The sequence below is a fragment of the Oreochromis niloticus genome, linkage group LG13 (assembly GCF_001858045.2).
Source record: "Oreochromis niloticus isolate F11D_XX linkage group LG13, O_niloticus_UMD_NMBU, whole genome shotgun sequence".
NCBI classification, from domain to species: domain Eukaryota; kingdom Metazoa; phylum Chordata; class Actinopteri; order Cichliformes; family Cichlidae; genus Oreochromis; species Oreochromis niloticus.
The window spans coordinates 28,760,983-28,782,368 of record NC_031978.2 but is presented as its reverse complement, the minus strand read 5'-3'; the positions used below and the strand labels follow the sequence as shown (position 1 = coordinate 28,782,368).

The 21,386-nt window shown below is 40.2% G+C and overlaps 1 protein-coding gene and 1 long non-coding RNA gene across 2 annotated transcripts; one reads left to right on the top strand and one right to left on the bottom strand.

Annotated features, from left to right (window-relative positions):
* The first annotated feature begins 4,858 nt into the window (after nt 1-4,858).
* On the top strand, nt 4,859-5,516 carry LOC112842038 (uncharacterized). The gene is made up of 2 exons (XR_003213619.1): nt 4,859-5,109; nt 5,237-5,516. It is a non-coding gene; the product is annotated as an uncharacterized LOC112842038 (long non-coding RNA).
* A 4,021-nt stretch (nt 5,517-9,537) lies between these two features.
* Nucleotides 9,538-20,096, bottom strand: LOC100702830 (RING finger protein 122). The gene is made up of 6 exons (XM_003452304.5): nt 19,171-20,096; nt 16,706-16,862; nt 15,478-15,520; nt 15,311-15,352; nt 13,362-13,444; nt 9,538-12,501 (listed from the first exon to the last, which is right to left on the bottom strand). The coding sequence occupies exons 1-6, from the start codon at nt 19,193-19,195 to the stop codon at nt 12,387-12,389; spliced, it is 465 nt and encodes a 154-aa protein (XP_003452352.1). The 5' UTR covers nt 19,196-20,096; the 3' UTR covers nt 9,538-12,386.
* Nucleotides 20,097-21,386: the final 1,290 nt, after the last annotated feature.

The following is a 21,386-nucleotide window of genomic DNA, read 5'->3' as shown; positions in this document are numbered from 1 at the left end:
CCTTGTCGGAGTCTGCCATAGGCACTTGATAATATCCACTCCGAAGATCAAGCACACTAAACCACTTGCTTCCACTGAGACAGGCCAAAGCATCTTCAATTCTTGGCACCGTGTATTGGTCTGGGACAGTGCGGCGGTTTAGAGTCCGGAAATCCACACACATCCTTATTTTCCCATTCTTCTTCCTCACGACCACAATGGGTGAGGCATAAGGACTGCGTGACTCTGTAACAACACCAGCGTTTTTTAGCTGCGATAGATGCTGTCTCAATGCCTCCACGTCTGCAGGCGGCAGCCGACGAGACCTCTCACGAAATGGTTTGTCCTCTGTGGTTTTGATAGTGTGCTGGGTGCTCTTACTGCATCCTACATCAAACTCATGCAGAGAGAAAACCTCACTCCGTTCCATCATTTTTGTCACCAATCTTTCTTTCCACTCCTTAGGAACTGGTGAGTCTCCAAAGTTGAAAGAAGAGAAGCTCAACTTCCCAGGTGACTCAACTTCAGACTCTTCCTTTCCAGGTGGAGATGACACAACGTCGACTGGAAACAGATGAGCTATTGGCGTCCCTCTGGTCAAGGTAATTTCCCGTGCTGACATGTTTCTGACTAGAACAGTGATTCTTTTAGCCGTCACACCAGTGGAGGTCTGCAACTCTGGTCTCACCAGGAGTCCATCGGGAAACCGTGACTCATTCGCAGGGTCATCAGGTGAGTCTACAAGGATTGTCTGAGTGCTCAGCACTCCCTGAAACTTTGGTGCCCCAGTCACTTTGGCGACTCCCCCAGGCCGTATGGTGACAGGTTTGGTTTGAGTGAACCACACAGTTCCTCTCTGGTTATTGTCAGTATCAGGTGGTAGAACTGAGATCTCACTGAAAACCTTTCTGAAGACTGGGTGAATGTGCATGGATCTCACAAAGTTTTCTCCTCCCTTTTCCCTGCAGTGGCTAAGCAATCGCCTCACAGTGGGTGTGTTTGTGCCAACAAGCAGGGAAGCTTCACCTCTCACAACTGGGTCGGGACATACCAACACAAGTGCATCAATGGTCTCACTCACGCCTACGTCTGCTTCCAAAAACTCCAGCCTAAGTGACAAATAGCCATCATAAGGGTACTCGGCAGAACTAAGACCCCATATCGCCAAAGTGTCGATAGACGTCAATGGCAGGTGTGTCAAATATCTGTCGTAGAAGGATCTGTACAGCAGAGTTACTTGAGAACCAGAATCGAGTATGGCTTTAGAGTAGATGCCTTCAATCTGTACCGACACTACAGAGCTAGGGCCCACTAAGCCTGCAGGTACAGTGTCGTTCACTTTTCCATCTAAGTTGCTGCACTTGGTGGAACGTTTTACAACCACCGGGATGCCAGGCCGTTCCTCTACTGGATCCCGCGGTAGTTTCCCGATTTCTTTGTCAGTTTAATGAGGCGCTTATTGACTTTGAGTAGGTTTTCTTCACCCTCACATTCTCTCTTAAAATGTCCATCCTCCCCACATCTATAGCAAAATATTCCAGGTTTATCCTCTTGATAGCCAGACCTTTGTGGGGTAGCATTTTTTTTGTAAGGTGTCTTGGCAGGGATTTCTAGTTGTGGAATCTGGGTGTCTGGATGTGATGCGACTGCAGCAGCTTTAAGACTAAGCATCTCAGTTTTCATGACACTTATCTCTTTTTTCAGCTTTGCTACTTCAGGATCGACTTCTTGTTCAGGTGCCGACTTGGAAACAGGAGTTACAGACTGTGACATTACTGGGTTCTTAAGATCGTTTCTGCTTTGGAGCATATCCTCTTCCTCCCTTACTTCTTTTAGCAACTCACTGAAAGAAGGAGGTTCTCGCAGCTTGTGAGTCATACGAAGACGAAGCGCAATCATGTCTTGTTGCAGTGCTCCTCTCACAACCTGCTCCATCCGTAATCGATTCATGTCAGACAGTGCCACGCCTCCTTTTCTGAAAATACAGTGCAGCAGTTTATCCAGCCTCAACAGGTAAGTAGACAGTTTTTCGCCAACATTTTGGTATGTATGTCTAAATTTCACCAGAAGATCGGATGCACTTTCCGTTGTTCCAAAAGCTGTCTCCAAAACTTGCATGTAGTCATATGAAGTTGCAGTGGGCTTCTGCACTCTTAGGAATCTTACAATGTCAGCAGCTGGACCTTTCAGACTTTCCACTATCCGCTGTTTCTTTATATTGTCACTGCACTGCCACTCTTCTAGCAGATGTGTTGTCTGCTCTGCCCAGGCATCATACTCTTCCTCCCCATTGGGCGTAGGTTTCACACCAGAGAACATGCGCAGCTTACGATAGCTCTGAGAATCAACAGATGTGGTGTTACATTTGTCCACTAAGGAACTGATGGCATGTATCAGAGCAGTGTTCACGTCAAGGGGTGAAGGCTGAAGTAAGCCACTAACATCAGTAAGAGTTTTACCTTCAGTCTTCAGGAATAACATTAGCTTAGACTGAAACCCGTCATTATCTGCAGGAGCAGTGAGCACATGAGCTGGCCATGGACCGGCCTCCCCAGGAAGTCCAACAACACCAGGTAAGGTTTGATTGGTCAAGTCAGTTGAAGTCTTTATCAGTACAAACTGTGTCTTAGAAGCTACGTCAAGACAACGGTCAACTATCTCGGATTTCCCAAATACTTTGACCTGACTCAAAGCTGATAGCAGAACTGCATCTGTGACATCTGGGTCCACATCACTCAAGACAACTGCATGCTCATAAGCTAACTGCTTCTTTTTGCACCAGGCTTCAATTTCAACGGCTTCCATTTCTCTTTTTTTCCAAACAGTACAAGATCTCACAATAAATGTAACCACACTTGACAATTCCCTGTTATTAGCAATAAAAATAATTAAATAATTTCCTTAGCAATCTCAAAAAAAATTAATTCCCTCTCTTTGTTGAATAAAGGAAAACCAGGTCAGTCATAACAAAAATACATCAATCCCGGACGAGCCCCCAAAAATGTAACACTTTTACCACCGGCTCGTGTAATAAAACCCACCTTATGCCTTCGGGTGAAGTCTTAACCCTGGTTAAACGTTCTGTGATAAAAGATACATCTCGAAAAGTAAATATCAGTCTAGGGTATCGTATGATTCTCACATCTAAATAATCAATTGGAGGCTACGGGAAATACACTTGGCCTGTAAACACTTATGTATCTGAATACTTAAATGATAAAACACCATGCAATAAAACCAACACAAGATCTCAGTTTTAGAAAATGTATTAAACATTTGCAGGGAATTCACATTCAAACCCTTTTTTTATGAAGAAGAACGAATATAGAAAATAAAATAGAACCCCGGGGGATAGGTTTTAGTCTCTTTTCTCAAACTGTCTGATTTTATTTTGAGTGCACTCTTAGTCTATTTTTGTTGGCGCGCTTTAGTTGGAGCTCTTTGTAATAACGATACCTCTGTGTATCCGTGAAGTCTTGGCCGCATCCGATGAATCACTCGCTCGTTGCGGTAGCCACCGTCTCCACTCGCAGCAGCGAGCGACGAATCTCCAGTTCCCTCGGTAGTAGCGAATCGTCCTCCGTCAGCGACTCTCTCCTGAGACGACTCTCAAAACTCATGCTGTCCGTTCAGGCGGTATCTCCTTCAGCAAGGACCGTGGCGTTAGCCTAGCTCCGGCTAGCTAACGTAACCAAACTTGCCTCGTGTTCACCCAGCACAAATGGATACGGAAAATCCAGCTCAAACGCTCCGAGTAACTCCCGGAAAGTCCGCAGTCTGTTGGTTGGTTGTTGCTGAACAACTTTAACATTGGCGACATACGCAGTCCCGGAGTCTTTGCTCTGTCTACGCCATTTATCACATTACTCCTTTCCTCCTCTCGTGTTTTCGAGTCTTCTCCCGGAAGTGAAAAAAACTCAAGGTCATGAACTCACGTAACGTAGCATAAGAAAATAATTTTTAAACCTCTTCTCTTTTTAAAGACATTCACATTCCATGAAATTATGTTTTAAAGTAACTGATTTTAAACACAACTATTTATGCATTTTAATACATTTATCTATATCAAATATTTATGCAAGTTTTAGCTTCACCATAAACTGTAATTTTATCTTTAACTTATTCCCATGAAAACAAACAAAATAAATACCACTGATATTTATCAGAGTATTACATAAGTATTTTAAATGCATTCCTACACTGTACAGCTGTAAGTTCCAGTCCCATGAGGTGCTCTCTAAGAAAGGATTCAGATGGGATCCTGAAGGCAACAATGAATCAGTGCTCAGTGTTTTCTTTTAATCTGTGAAAATACAGAAATAATCACAATCTTTTGAAGGACTCCTGCTCCTACTGCAGAATGAATGTGGCACTAATCTCATGTGTCCCTGCTGATATTGACTTTGTCTGTCATCATTTCCCTCTGGTCGTCACCACGAGGACATTTTAATTTGTGAAAATCAGCCACCTTTCTGCAAACAACAACAACAACAAACAAAAGGCATTCCCAGCTGTACTTTGTATGTCTACAGCCAAATATGTGAAGACCATTTTTCTTTTCATGTCTACGACTTTAAGTAACAGTAAGGCATTTTTACATTCACGTGTCACTCGAGTCCAGAATTGCTGTAAAATATGGGCTCAAAATGTGGTCATAAATATTTTGTACTTGTAAATAGTTAAACAAAACTCATCACTCGCCCTGGAGTCACACATCCATGTTCTCTATTTCACAACATGAATTATTATCTAAAAATCACATCAGTAGTAGAATAAAGTCCTACTAGTAGTAGAATGTATTTCTATGTTATGTTTGCATCACGTTGCTAGGAAACAAACTGCTTTGAATCAAATTGAATTTATTTTCAAAGCTGTAACTGTGTCTTACTTTTAGGCCTACGTTTGGTTACAACTCAGCTTATTTTACAAATTTGTTTTTGTTTTTCTTCAGTTGACATGTGACCAAATCTGCAGTTAAAAGCTGTATTCTGAAATTACAGTTGAGGGGTTTTTGATGCGCAATTGCAATGGACAGCATCAGATATGAAAACTGCTATGCAGCCAGAGAGGTTTCCAAACAGATGGTTCCTTCTGACTGGAGAAATGTTGAATGGACCGACCAGCATTGATGTAAAGTTGCTTACTCTCCAGCTTTTAACAGCACTGATTCAGAGAAATATATATGTACACAGCACTGAAAGTTTTAAATACTGTTTCTATTGTTTTAACATGTATGCTCTGTATTATGACCATGCAGGTGTTTAAGAGAAAAGCCTGTGTGGTCTTGCCGGACTTCTCCAGTGCCTTGAGGCTCAGGGATTTGTTAAACAATGCCTTTAACCACCTCCGCTTTATGTTTTCACCTCATGGAAGACGGAGGCGCCCCGCAGTGCGGCCTTTCATACGAAAGAAGACATCGGCAGCCGGCACCGTGCTCTGCTCTCGGTGACCTGTGACCTCTGCATGCTGTTACATATACAGATCAACACAAAAGCAGCAAGAACACAACTTCATTAAAATAATAAATGTAAACGTTGCTGTAGAGCTGGACCCATTATTTCTGCATTACATGTGTTACACGATTAAAACCACAGAAAACAGGAGCTTAAAAGATGGAAAACAATAATAAAACCAAGATGCACACTGATCAGCCATAATATTATGACCACTGACAGGTGAAGTCAAGAATACTGATCATCTTCATCATGGAACTCAAAGTCCTCAAAGTTGCTGAGTTAGAATCAGTAAAAAGCACAAGGTCCAAACTGTGATGGCTAGGTGACTGGGTCAGCTTTGGGCATCTCCAAATCTCCAGTTCTTGTGGGATGTTCCTGGTCTGCAGTGGTCAGTATGGTGAAATAAGAACAGGGCCATGGGCAGCCAGTGCTCACTGATGCATGTGGGGAGTGAAGGCTTGGCTGTGAGGTCCAATCCAACAGATGAACTACTGTAGCTCAAATTACAGAAAACATCAATGCTGGTTCTGGTAGAAATGTGTCAGAATAGAAAGAGTATCACAGTTTGCTGTGCACTGGACTGCATAGCTGCAGACCAGTCAGGCTGCCCATGGTGATCCCTATCCACCACTATGAGCACCAACAATGGGCACATGACCATCAGAACTGGACCACAGCTCAATAGAAGAAGGTGTCCTGGTCGGATGAATCACGTCCTCTTTTACATCGCATACATGCCTCGGTGCATGAGCCTGTGCGTCTGGTACCAGGATGCACCATGGGAACAATACAAACTAGCGGAGGCAGTGCAACGCTTTGGTCAGGGCTCTGCTGGGAAAACTTGGGTTCTGCTGTAAAACTGGGGTTAATGACTGATGTGGTGTGAGGGGGAAGTTGGCAGTCACTGATCTGAGTAAACAGAAAGCTTACAAAACAATGCTGCACTAGTGACAGAATTTTGGCTACCTTGCGACATCGCCACCTAGGTTTAAATGAGCCTAAGAACTCTAATTTTATTCTAACAATTTAGTTTCTGTTCCACAGGGGAGAGAATCTGAATCTTTATTAATCCAAGACAATTAGAACAGTAACAGAGTGAACTAAATTTAATAATACAATATATTGAAAAGTTAATAAAATATAAGAAATAGCTCTGATATATATAAATAGCTCAATTACAAATATCCAGAATATTACAGAGATGAAATATAAATGACTGACATTTTACTCTAACCTGTAAAACTTTTTTATTTCTTAATTTCACTGTAGAGCATGTGCAAAAGTAACTATTGCTCTGTGTACTGTGCATTAGATGGAGGAGTTGTACAGGCAGGAATGATTTCCTGTGTCGTTCTGTGGTCCATTTGTGTAATCTCAGTCTCTCACTGAGCGTGCTCCTGTGACCGTTGGCATCTGCAACACCCAACCTGCCGCCCCAGCATGCAACAGCATAGAGGATGAGTTATCATTGGCTCCGATTTGAGAGTCACGACCATCTCTGAGCAGCATATCAAATACATCACATGTGTGCAAATGAATTGCATGCGGTGTTGTCAAATGTTTGTGTGTTGGAGGTATTTCCACTCTTTGTTTTATTAAAAATGGAAAAAACCCAACATGTTTTTTTAGTATGCATTTCAGTTAAAGAAAAGACTCACAAACAAGCTGCAACTAAGGCCCAGCAGTCTTCAGCTGCAAGGGATTTTTATCCAAGTAAAAAAAAGAATTTTGACATTTTATTTTTGTTAAAACCATTGAATTAAAGCTGAACCTCAATCACATCTTCTTTATAATCCACAAAGTCAAAATAGCAACAACAATGAGTTGACAGTTGTGTGACATCGGGCTGCCTCTGTGTTTTTTTTTGTTTAGGGAAGTGACTTCTGGTACATCCATATGCTGATGATGGGATACAACAGAGAATAACTCTTTTACTCAGTGTGATTGTTTTTAATGTCGCTCTTAATTGATCTGTTATTGTATATTTTTCACATGTTCGTATGGGATATTGTATTTGTTTTAAATGTTATGTACTTGTGTGGTACATGTATTTTGACTTTTGTTGTCATGGTGCCAGGTGTCTCTTGGAAATGAGATGTGTAATCTTTACCTGGATAAATAAAGGACTAGCAGTTCCTGGGAATTAGGAGGCAGGAATAACAGTGAATAGCTTGTGTATTGTATATCAGAACAGATGGTTAATTTGTTGGTAAATTATCAACTGTGACACATGTTAATTTTGTGTGAACCATAAAGGACAATATGTATCATGAGTGGATGTATTATCCTTTATTGCACTCTCAAATAAGATAAAGTTTTCTTCATTCTCCTGTTTTCTTCGAGTCAGGTTATGCCAGATGTGGCAGATCATCTTGCAGGAGGATAACAATCAGCCCATTTGCTGACTGAGAGACTACAGCCACTTAGAGTTGTGCACCCAGAAAGAGGAAAGAGACATTGGGTGAGTCACTAAGCCCAGAGAGTTGATTGCTTATACACGCATGGATGCAAAGGAAACAAAAACAGCCATTCCAGACAAAGACAAAAAGATAAACAGAACCATATGCTCTTTGATATCTATTTATAATTAAGGCAACTGAGAGAACTAGTGAACCAGCTTATCCCCTCCCTTTGTGATTATCCTCTCTATCTTCCAATCATTCTCTCCGCTTGCTGTAATGAGGTAATTTGTCTGCAGAACACTGAATACAAGCTGATATCTGAGACTTCTTGAGGTTAAATATTTACTTTATGAGGAACTGTGAACTACTTTCAGGGCATGTGGGAATATAGATGTTAGAACATTTGTAGTGTGGTGTTTTGGGAACTCAAATGAGATTTCTGCCTTTTCAAGTGTCTGCGTGTAATCCGGTTAGTCAGTATCAATAATGAATAATTAGTATCTTTGAAAAACTTTTCATGACACAGTTGATGTGTTCTTTGCACAAATACCTTGATGTCATACCTGAACAGAGAATTTCCAGACATTTGCTGACTCTGTGCAACAGCTTTCTTTTGTCTCTGCTTCTGTGTTGTGCATATTTATGCAGTAAGACGTGCATCTTCGTACCTGTACAGTTCCTTATTTGTCCCCGTAAGGACCCTGTAGTAGACCAGAAATTTTGTCTATGAGTTAAGAAGACTTCTGCTCTGTATTGCAGGATAGATGTAGTCTGACGCAAATTTTCTCCAGCAAGGAATTATTTCTAGCATTATTAATCCCCAGTAGACAGGCTTTCAAACCCCAACTAAGATATACTGAAATTAGGGGTTCAGTATATCGTGATTTCCTGTAATAAATACAGGCAGAAATGGTGATATGAAATAATCAGATTGTTATTACAGGCACACCAGAACTTTAAAGCTGAATGCTGAGGTCAGTATGCTAGCAAACTAACAGTAATAATGCTAACATTACTGATGTTTCAAAAGTAATGTTTGCTATTTTAATTTAGCATGTCAGTTAATTAGCAGGTATGCTGATGAAAATAGCCTATAATTCTTTTGATATGTGGCCACAAACCATTAAGGCTTCTTCAGTTTGCTGGATTAAACCAAAGAAACCTCTTGGATGAAAGGTGAAACCAAAAAGAGGTCCAGCTGCTTTCATTTCAAACATTTAAGTCTACCATGATCTGGATGACTGAGAACCTACACAGACATTTAGGCATAAACCGTAAAATGTAACACAGATTTAAATTTGGACTGAATGAAGGTGCTGGATAAACGTCAACAGATATGTGAATATTTTAATTTTAAAGTAATCTGGATCCCCACTGGAGACCAGTAATGGTTTTTACAGCATCCCATAGTGGTACAATAATTGTCTGGTTACTTCAAAGCTCAGAGTGGTTGATGGAGAGACGAACCAACAGGCTGAGGTTGTCAACACCAGAGACACTGCTAAAAAGATAACAACAAACTGTATTTAAACTTACACTGAATTATTGGTGGGTACATTTATATAGCACCAATAAGGTGGCAACTCATTGGTTATAACACTGTGATTATTCTGTATGAGGACACACTGTAAAAGATTAGAGTTGCTAAAATATAGCGAGAGTACCAACAGGCTTTTTTTTCATATATTAAAATGACAATATAGAAATAAAAAGTTTTAATTGTGTACATGTAACAAATCTACACAAAAAAAGATGTGGATCCAGACAACTTTATCAAAAAGCTGATTGTACTGAATATATTTTAGAAGTCAGAAACAGTTATAGTTACAGTTTACACAGTACTTAACCTGTATAACATGGTGAATACAGAGAATTATATTTATGATGTACCTCACTTGTTCTCAGACAGGCTCTTTCATGTCACTGCAGTCCCTTCTTACTTTAGCAAGTGTACCTCTTCAGACATGGGGAGCTAAGATTGCCTTAAAGATGAATTAGTTCATGTTAACACTCGTGTAAAAGTGCTGTGTCATCACAGACTCACAGTATATTTTTACTGAAACCTTGTTATGATTAAAAAAAGAAAAAAAAGAAAAAGAAGAAGAAGAACAAATATCAAAATCAGGTATATTTTAGTGGGTGAGTCACTCGAGACCCTTAGCTGTAGATGAACAACCAGCTCTTTTCTATCAGAGCCTATATGAATCAACTGTCTTGTCATTTGGGACATGGCTACCTTCACTCAGCTTGGCAACCCAATAGTATGGAGCTGACTGAGAAATAGTAGATACACCCGAATAAATACACATCTTCCTCTTGTTAGTTCATAATAATCCCATTTCCTTAAGTTAAATCAGCCCTGTTGGTCATTTTGCACTTTCTTTACAGTCTCTGCATTCATTATCATCATCATCATCATCGTCATCATCATCATCATCGTCATCTCATCACACTGAGACAAAAGAGGTTCAGATCTCTTCATAACATTGTCAAGAGACTGTACGTTTTTTTTCTCAGGCTCTATGAAAATGTAGCAAACGATCAAAGCAAATCATATTCACAAGGAGCTGCATGTCATTTTTGGGTAAAGTTAAAAAACAACAACAAGCAGACTGGAGTTTGTCATACAAACATTTCTCAGAGGCAGAGCTGCTCTGAAGGCAGAAATAATCTCATTAGTTCAGTTACAGTAGTCACACTGCACATTGACATTCCCAGCATGCAGAGGGCCCAGCACAGCTGACGCACTAAAGGACCCGTGCTTAAAGTTATATTATGTGACCCCACTTGATCAGCAAGTTTGCATTAACTAGTGACTCTAGCTGGTATCTCTACAATGTGCTAATGATCCTGCTCATATACTGCTGATGATGACACTGTCTTTAAATTGCACAAAGGTTTGGTGGCTGGAGCCAGAGAACATTAACCTGAAGCAAAACTTGTGTCTATATTAAACTGGAGCCTTTTGAAGTCTGACGTTTAGACTTATGTCTGACAAGTTTCACATTCACTGTTCACACGTAGCACCGTCACTTCCACCATAACCAGCAAACTGAATTTTAAACACGAATCGTCACAACTTTGTCATCACAAGTTGATGAAGGGAAGCATGATTTGTGGTCTGAGTTGTTGTTATTTTGTCGGATTTTTTTTTTGGGGCAAAACTACATGGATGCTACATTTTTCACTTCAAATCCAGTTTCTTTTTTTCTTTTATATTACAAAGTCTCTTAAATACTTCATCTGTTTTTAGTGGGCTTTGCATTGTATGCATCTTGAAGGCACTTGTCCATTAGTTTACACATCTGGCTTGACTGTGTTAAAGCTACAGTGGACAAAATCATTTTGGCAACAATGGAAAAAAGAAAATCGATAACCTCCCAGCATGCTGTAATCCAGCAGTCACAGAGGAAAGTGGACTGCTGCACTTTCTCTGGGTTTTGTTTTCAGGCTTTAATAAAGCTAGCTCCTGATCGTCGAGGCGATCCGCACAGACTGGATTAGTTGATCGCCAAGAGGTGAAGTAATAATTCTGTGACCACACCATTAAAAAGTAGCTTTATTTAAATCTGACTTCCAGATTATCCCACTGTGAAGTGCTGCACCTCCCTCCCTCTCTCTCCCTCCACGTCTGCTCCGCTTGGATTGCTAATTCTTGGTGTGCCCAGGTGGATGCTCACTGAATCTCTTCCACCTCTGTTTAAAACAGTTAAACTTCACTTGATGTCAGCTGGGAAAAGAGGACAAAGTTGAAGAGAGCCAAAACTGAAAAACTTGGTGCTAACTTCTGACTTGATATGCCTTTTCGGCCTTAAACAAGTCCTCCACTACAGAGCTTTCTGGTCTCTGGGCCATACCCAGCTATTGTTGATAGTGATGATCATCGCTATCATGGTTGCGTTAGTTTGACTAAAAGAATTTCTGTTTTGTGTCTACAAAGCTAGTCATGAATGGGACTTCCAACGGGTGAACATACCCAGAGCACTCGGAGCTGTGCATGGCTGCACAAAGAGAGAATAACACCAAACTAAATTAGCCATGTTTTTGCAAAATGTACACCTTTTATCTAAAGAAATGAATTCCAAGCAGGAACATGCAGGACATTCACGTAGGAGAGAGGTTTGAATTCTGTATGATGTTAACAGTGAAGTTACCTTGTTTTGGGCACATAATCTTGTGCTCATCTGGTAGAAGGAACCCCAACGATGGGAAAGCCATAGGAGATGGCTGGCTATTTTTTAACTTTCTCCTTTTTTTCTGCCTTTGGTTGATTTCTACCTACTGCAACTCTATCATGAATCCCATCTACATACAGATTAAATGTGATTACAATTCCCAACTCTCGCCTTATTTAGTTTGCCGGGAATGTTCTTTGGCTTTCCTTATTTCCTCTCATATTTATATTTATTTCCACTTTCAGAGGAGCTCTGCCTCAAAAATACTCACATTACTAAAAGTACTGTGTGTCAGATTGTGGAACAGGATTCTGTACAGTGACAGGTCAATTGACTGAAGAGCCGTGGAGTGCTGCTGGACGTACGTTCTATTCTCAGACCTCCAGGAGACTCTGAGGCACTGGTTGCTGGTGGTCAGGCTGGAGGCGACAAATAGGCTTGTTGCACATGGGGCACACGCTGCGAATCTCTAACCATTTTAGCAGACACCTGCATCAATGTGGATAGATATGAGGGAAAGTCACAAAGTTGCAAAGTTATGTGAAAAGATTCAGTTTTAACCACATAGCATCCATCAGATCACCAGAGAAATACTTAAGGTTCCATTTTAACAACATGTTAAACAAGCACAGTCTCAGAAGCAAGATCATGGTACCTTTTAACTTAGCTCCTTTACATGGATTTTGGCCTTTCAGCTTTCCTATTTTAAGATTTAGACCTGGATATACAAAGTAGGTGAAAAGTCTATATAAAAGAGTCAATATGAACTGAACCTACCCTGCCCCAAAAAAGATCCCTGGCGACCCAATGATGGTTTAGTGGTTAAAAACACAACAAAAGAGAAATACAGGAACAGTGACAGCTCACACACTTTGTAAACAGCATGTACATTCCACAAGCTGGTCTAAAACTGCTGCTGTTATTGTCACACCTAAGCTGCGGGGTAAATTCAAGGCTCAGTTACAAAAGTCCTCCTGTTCAAACATGCACGGTCAAGAGTTCTTAGAAATCTGGTAGTCATTTCCTGTGAGCGTTGCTGGGCATCTTTATCCAAATTTTACGGCCTCAGTGAATGCGTCAGCTGCTAATTGAAGGCAGAGACCAGCAAGAAATTTGCACATGTCGTTCCTCCAGCTGGTCGAGATCCTCGCACATTTCACTAAAATTTTAAGGTTTTAAAAAAGACGAATGGAGCCACGGTCAGGCAGTCAGCTTAGGTGCATGATTACAAGTTTGTGAAACCACTAAAACAAATGAGTTTGAGTTTGGAGTTTTCATAACATGGAGTCAGTTGTTTGCTCTCATGAAGGTTTGATAATTACCATGGAATGATGTACTAAACAACTTACTTTTTGTGAAAAGCATGGGAACACGGGCACACTCCAAGCTCGTCCCTGCTGCGAAACTCTTCCAAGCACACCGCACATGTTTGCTGAAAAGGCCAAATGACAGTTTAATTCAAAATTCAAATTGACTACCTTTTTTTTACACTTATTACATAACATCAGGGTGTGATTTAACAGTAGAGACCATCTTTTCATTCGCTCATTGGTAGCTTAAAAGTTACATTAAGATATAGCAGTTACTATAATTTTTCAGAGATCTTCCAGAAGCTCCTGAAGCACACATTTATTGCTAGCTGTGAGTTTCTCTTGGGTGAATAACCACAACACCAATTTTGGCATTTAATCAGTTATTCGATTGCTTTACTTTTCCAAAATCTAATTAAGCTTATTATGATGTATCAAACTGCTAAAATAATGAAATATAAATACATAACATGTAGCACAAAGTGGTAGCTACAATCATGAAGTCATGCTCGTGGAGCACCTGTAACAGCAATAACTTAAAGTACTTGTTTTCTGCATGACTTTATCAGTGGCTCCTATACAATGTGGCTTCAGTTCATTGAGGTTTGTAGGCATTTGTTTATGCACGAAGGTTCTGTCACAGCATGTCAGCCGGGTTGAAGTCTGGACTTCGACTGGGTCACTTTGATTCTTTTCTTTTTTACCCATTCGGGTTGTAGATTTGCATCTGTACCTGGGATCATTGACCTGTTTTATGACCCAGTTTGGGTCAAGCTTTATCTGTCAGACAGATGGCACATTTGACTCAGAATACTTTGGTATACAAAGGAGTTAATGGTTGACTCAGTGACTGCAAGGTGCCCAGTTCCTGTAGACTGACCAGATCACTAAAAGCCAAATGTGAGACAAAAACTGTTTTTGTGTAGGAGAAAGCGGGACGACAACACTTGAAAAAACTCAAACTTGAAAATAAAACTCCAATCAATTGTGCATGTTACCAGATTGTAAATGACTATGTATGGGCCAATTATGCACCTGTTTTCTGTTTTATTTCACTGCTATTTCAGCAGTTTGTATGTTTCACTTTTGATTAATCTAAATCTAGATGCCAAATCCACAGAGCGGCATACTTTTTTCAGCCATATCTGACAATTTTAGCCATTTTTATCCAATTATGACCCAAAAAATCATTGTGTTAGTTCACACCATAGTTCCCTCCTGTGGGAAAATGAAAACTAACTCTAGCAAAGAAGACAAAAATTCTTTCTAAGAACATACTACCACTTCATTTTTGTTGTAATAGTTTGCACCATATTCAACAAAATCTGCTAGTTAAATTTGATGACTTGTAACATTCACTGATGAGTATGGCATTGGACAGGTGACTATCTGACTTTCATAAAAAAACCTTCCCTTCATATATACTGGGTAAATGCTAGACTTTAGAGTCTATTTAAAATGTGGCTGTTATTTACTGTCATAATTTCAATAAAGGAGTATAGGTGTACTTAGGTTTTCACAGGGCTGCCTAGATTACTGTGAGTGAAAACTTTCACATGACTGTAATTACTGTAGCTAGCTAAACCTCAAAACCAGTAGCTAATGGGTAAGAAAGTAGTTCTAAAGGTAACTGGCAGGTTTTACATAATGTATAATGCTTTTACATGGTCTCTTCTTATTTGACCTTTAAAGATATGATTGCATTTTGTCATAAGAGTCAAAGGAGTAGTATGAAGTTTACACTTATCTGATCCTATCCTATATTTACGCTGCAGTCACACCAAACAATGGTTCCCTATTTCTTTGGGTGAATTACAGATTTACTACAGCTCAGCAGTAAATTGGGCTTCCATTTAATCCCTTTATTTAGTTTTGCTTTTCACATTTTAAATCACTTAACAAAAAGGATGTATAATAAATATCTTTTAAATGGTTAACACTGGGGCTGGTTCCTGTTCATCTCAGCCCAGTTTGCCCCTTTAACTTACACCAAGTAGGCTCAGTTTCTTCTCCGCTCCTTTTAAAACAACCTGTTGAAAAGAAGGGATTTGTGTAAAAAAGTATATATATGGCAGTTCTCTAGAAAAAGTGAATGTCAGTGTAACTGGATTACAATTTGGCACTTGTCATATTGGTCACAATATCAATATATTACCTCGTTGTAGCCGTACTGCCCTCTAGCACCTCGTCGCCTCAGTCTGTGAAGCACAAACAAAAAACATATTATTATTTAGACGCATGGAAGCTGTAAACTATGTCTGATGCTTCCAAATCTGTCTTCACCATTACAAGTCTTGTCATGCTGTAGGAATCAGCTGGGATAGTACTTTGAGCAGGTCTGGAATTCACACAATGTGAAACTCATGTATCAGCCTGTCCATCCACTCTTGTACTGAGCAGAACTGCAACTCTGTCAGGAATGTGCGGTTGTAGGAAAAAAATCTGCCTGAAATTCAGTTTTACTGCACTGATCACAAGCTGTGTAAAGCATAAATAGATTAGCGTTATTTTGGGTTTGGGGAACAAATAAATATCTAGTTCACCAATCCCTTACTAAATTTGAAGGATAAATAAAAACGATTGAGTTACAAGTTTCCCAAGGCACCTTTGTCTCCGGGGTATCTTCACTACACCTTTGCTAGCGAAACCACAATATGACTGATGAAACATGACTTCATCAATCCATTTAGACAGACTTTTTCCAGGAATGCTAGCGCTTGAAAGCAGCACACTGTCCTAACCCTGTTCTGTCAGCACTTCATTTTGTCAAACAACAATGTTCCATGTATTTCCACATAATGCAATGACAGTGGAAAATACTATCTCCTAATGTTCAGAGTCAGCCATTAAGATCTGCTCATGTGAACCCACCCCATAATATAATTTAGCTTGTTTCAGCTGGACTGATAGTTTCATGTGACTCATTTCAACTCCCATATGAATGTCAAATGATAAAAGATGATACGAAGAAGCAAGTCTGGCTGTGGATGAAACACAGTTGCAAGAAACTGAGAAATAAGATATTTTGTTTTGTAACACACTCCAATATAGGTAAAAAAAAAAAAAAAAAAAAAAATCCTGCACAAGGGAATGGAGGATTAAATATGTCTTGGAACTATTTTTGACTTTTTTGCTATTTGTATTTGTAAGTTAGTTGTACATTTCTGTCTACTTAACAGCAGATTTTATGATGTTTATTAAAAGAGAAAGACCTATTTACTTTTTGGGATCACAGACCAATTCCACTGAGAGTCTGACAGACTTAGAATGAATTAATGCACATGACTAAATGGTGACTAGTTTATAGAAACACACAAATATAAGAGTTTTGTAGAGTTATCTGATGCAGAAGCTCTGAAGCCGTACTGCCTTTTGTCCTGTACCTGAACAGGTAGCAGCAGAAGATGAGGCTGAGCATGAGGATGAAGAGGCCAATGCCCAGGATGATTATGTAGACGTTGAGCGGCAGTTCGTACAATGTTTCAGATGTCATCTTGCAGTAAGGATCAGAGTTCTGCAGTCCAAGGTTACATAGACACCCTAAGAGAATAGGATACACACAGAGGAAAAAGACTGCACCCAGTGTATAAACTATCTCAACCTGTATAAAAACAGCTAGAGCAACACAGTTTGGCTGACAAGAAAACTAATTCTGTAACTACTTGCACGTTAGTGTAAACCAGTCTCACCACAATAGCTTATCACAGCTGATTTTTTTTATACTAAGGAAATTTGCTCAGATTTTAATTTAATGACATAATAAACATTTTAGTTATTCAGATTTATGAAAAGGTATTTTGAGCTATATAATAAATACCTATAGCAGCAATCATTTATGAATGGTTTCAAGTTAAAATACAGTTAATTATTAAACTGGAACATTTTACAATATCAGTGTATAATATTTCCATAATACGTTGGTAGTGGCCTCTGTAAGGCTCACTGTTCACATATCTTGACACAAAGAACAAGCCACCCATGAATATACTATTCGTGATAATGCAAATACGGATTCATGTTTTCACAGGCCTGGTTGTATGGGAACACAATAAAAAAAGCTATTAGTCAGCTAATTCAGCTGTGGAATTAAAATGCCAACAGAAATCATTAAGAAAGGAAGAAAGCATGCTTGCTTTTTCTGCACAGAATATTTATGACCCAAATAGTTTGCAAAATTCATAAAGATGTGGGCAAGCTTCTATTTAATTTCATTCTGAACAATTTATGTCCTTTGTCTGTAGTTCTGAAATGACCCTAATAGCCCAATATGTTATAGAGACATATATATATATATGTGTGTGTACAAAAGGAAAGGAAAAGCTAATATACACATAGGTTTTTTTTCCAATGCCCCATAAAGAGTTAACGACCGATAAACGTGTAACATTTACCAGCTACAACCAGAACTTTCCTCAGGAGTTGGTGGACAACAAATAGCCGAAAGTTGTAATCAGTTAATGTTCCAAACATTTTAGCTTTTAAAATCAGGCTGTTAAACTTGTTTCAAAAAATATACTAGTCTGGACTTAAAGCTTCCCATGTGTGTTACGTTGCTATTTTAGATCAAGGGAATGAAGGTCAACAACATAAGTTTAACACCTGTGTGTATAAACACATTTTTATGTGAGTATTAGACCACCCAGCTCCACCAGAGGTTTGCCTGTGGTGTATATTCCACACAGGTCACTGTAGCAAACATATCCCATCATACATCACCCTGTCTAGCAATCCTACACTTCATCTCTTTCCACCCTCCACAGCGGATGTAGGGTTGGGTTTTAGGGGGTGCACTCTTGTGTCTGTGCAATCGGTAAAGCCTGGCACACAAGCTGCACACGACATCTGTGAAGCCTCTTGTTTCAAATTGCAAACTGCTTACACTGTTAGCATTCTTGGGCTTCCCAGAGTGTTTGAATTCAGGTGAAAGTTGAAGTATGATTGTGGGATTTTGAGGTCAGATTTTTGTTTCTGGTGATGTTTGCTATCCTTATGATGGAGACGGAGAAAACAAGCAGCTTTCCACACACTAAAATAGACCGACTTTAATATGAAGTTTTATATCCATCCTTGCATCACAAAGGAATGTGTTCTACTTGCTTTTTGGCCCAACACCCCTTAGTTTAGCTTGGGGAGAAACAAGTTCTTAGCCTGAGGGGTTTGAGCAAGGCACTTTTCATTCCGTGCAACAAACGTCAGGTTTAAACCACAGTAATTAACGTTGTCACAAGGCTAAAGTGCAGGACGTTAAGCTACAGTGGAGGAAGTCTGGTTCAGAAGTCGCTCTCTAATGGACAAGGGTCACTGCAGCAGGTTACAGTCTCGGGGGGTTTTAGGAGGAGGGTTAAGGAGGATGTCTGGACGAAGGAGGTAATCTTAGCACGATGCTAGTAAATCATTGATAGAGGAGCACTAAAGGCTAGGCCACTGTGCACATGCATTAGTTGGGGATAGGATTGTATCATTGTTAAACATAACTAGCTTTATTTTGGTGTGTTTTGGATGGAAAATTTGTAGAAATGTGTAGCATAAAAAATCCTTAAGATGATTATGTAGGAAAAAACTCTTTTTTGGCCTAGTTGTTACTGTTGTCATAACTTCGTGACATCAGAATAGGGTTGGGTCAGCTCTTCACTAATCTAGTGACTGTGGAAAGTCCTTCCTCACCTCTTAGTAACAACTATATATAAACACGTCTTACCTACAAACAGCTTAATAATGTATAAATCAGTTGCTAGAAAACACCAGTAGCATTATCCAATCAAAATCAGTTAACTATGCATAAGGAAATTGTGGTGGAATAACTTAATATAACTATTTTAGGAGGGCAAACTGGCTCCAGGTCACTTACCGTTACACCAGTGGACAGGATGCATCAAATGTTCATATAGCAATGTTCATATAGCAAACCGAGTAAGCCGTTCCAGTATCACAAAATATGATTTGCACAACTTTTCTGGGATTGTTTCCAGCACTGAAAATGATGTCCGCCTCCAGGTTCCTCTTATATCTGTGTTAAATCCTTGTGGTCTAGAGTCAGTACACCTGATCAGAGACGCCTAGGACCTTGAACACAATTTTTCAGTCTGCTGTGATGATTTTACCCCATGAATGTCATAAAAAACATCCACTTATGTGAGATTTTGACTCCCGGACGGCTGCGAATGTATCAGAGGTAGAAACTAAAGTGCTCCTTTGTGCATTCCCAACACATGACAAAGAATCCGACGTGGTGTTGTGCTGATGAGAAGACACCAATGTCACTGACAAGACAAGGAAATGTATTCCAAATCCCATACAGCACTTTTGTTATGAGCCTCTGGCTTTGTCTCCCCCTTCAAAACACTGTGACAAGGCTGTCCTTCCCTTCCTCTTCTTCTGTTCTCTTTTCCCTTTCTTCTCACTCCTTTGTCCGCTCCTTTTAGATCTCCACGCCGCTTTCGTCCTCTCTGGCTGTGAAAACCTGCCGTTGCCAATTATGGAGAGACAAAGGGAGGGACGTGGACGGGTTCTCCCGGCAGCACAGCCAGCCAAGCAGGCGGGCAGCCTCTCAGTGTTCCCGTGGAAAGCAGCAACTCATCTCTTCCCCCGGCTTCCTGCTGTGAACACAGAACACGGAGAGGTATGTCAACGCAGGAAGACAATGCAGCCAATGTTAACTCAGACCTAGGCTCTCCTCTCTCCGCCTGTGGTTTCTTTTTTTTTCTCTTTTCTTCTCACATTCACTCTCCTTCCTCGTCTCTCTTCCCCACGTTCTCTGTCTAAAGGTCTCAGTTTGTAAACAGATCCCTGCTCATGTGATTCGCTGTCTGCATCATAGCTCTGCTTTCACCGCCCCCTCCTTCCTCCTTCCTCCCTCCTTCCCGGCTCGCCTGCGTGCCCTCTTTTTACCCCTCTGGGTTTTCCTTCCACCCACTCTCTCCCCCACCCCATCCCCACCTTCCTATGCAGCTGCAAGCTATTATTGAAGTGGCTGCAGAGCAGATGGCAGACAGGCAGATGTGGGGAAAGTCAGCGATATGACAGTTGAAAGATAGTTTGATTAATTAGATGCTATGTGTTCCACTGATAAACAGCAACTCGCCTTGTTTATGCAAAACTTGTAACCCGAACCAAAGGGGAATTTTGAATCCCTCAAAACTTCCATAAGCCAACTTCCAACTGAACTAAAAATGTAACTGCCTCTGGGCCCCTTGCCCATGTATAAAAATAGCTTCAATAAGCTCAATAATCGTAAAGATAAGTGCCAATTGCAGGTGATAAGACAGGAAGAGAGATGTTAAGAGATAGCTAATCGTGATAGGTAAACATGGAAGGAATATGACACAGAAAGACAGAAGGTTCAGTACAGCTGTTATTGACAGACAGATGGATGGGTGTGTCACTGTGTTTGCTGGTTGTTGCTTTCACCTTTCCAGTGCTTTCACCTGTACAAATGAACCTAGCCAAAGGTAAACAGTCCAGATAAACCACTGTAAACGCAGCCTGAGGTTATGGGCCAGGGAAAAAAAGAAAAAAATGTAGATCTACAGCTCTGCTAAGTGAGGATTAACGGGTTCAGTGAGTTTCTACCCTCAGACCTGCTTTTATAGAAGAAAAATTACAACCCGCCTTATGACTTCAGCTTTTGGCCAGTAAATACTTTCGTTCAGGAGTGAATAACAAATGTTTCATCTCACGAAGAATCACATTAAAAAGAAAAAAGTTATTTAAGTAGCTATAAAAAAAAAAAAGCTGGTTATGGGACTTCTATGATTTCTTAAAGGTACAGCGTGTAAAATTTAACCACTAGATGTCAGTACATGGCAGATTACGGTCAACTGAATGCTGTTTTTTTTACCCTTCCCAATTCAAGTACATAATCCTATCTATGGTGGCCACTGTACGACAAACAACTTGGCCAACAGTACAAATGTAGCGAGTGTTTGCTGTCAGTTAGCTGTTTATGCCACATCTATTTCTCCGAAGGAGGCTGTAAAACTTTGCGAAAAGACTCCGATACTCCTTGATTGTCATGGTTCCCTGTGTCTCCCCAGTGATCTCGGTGTTGCTGTTGTTGTTGTTTTC

What these genes read in the sequence shown, in the direction of transcription:
- LOC100702830 (XM_003452304.5), bottom strand. Translation starts at nt 19,195, where the DNA reads ATGCATCCTGTCCACTGGTGTAACG. An exon ending in TTCTGCTGCTACCTGTTCAG is followed by an intron (nt 15,521 to 16,705) that starts GTACAGGACAAA and finishes TGTGCTTCACAG; the next exon opens with ACTGAGGCGACGAGGTGCTA. An exon ending in AGAAACTGAGCCTACTTGGT is followed by an intron (nt 13,445 to 15,310) that starts GTAAGTTAAAGG and finishes TGGCCTTTTCAG; the next exon opens with CAAACATGTGCGGTGTGCTT.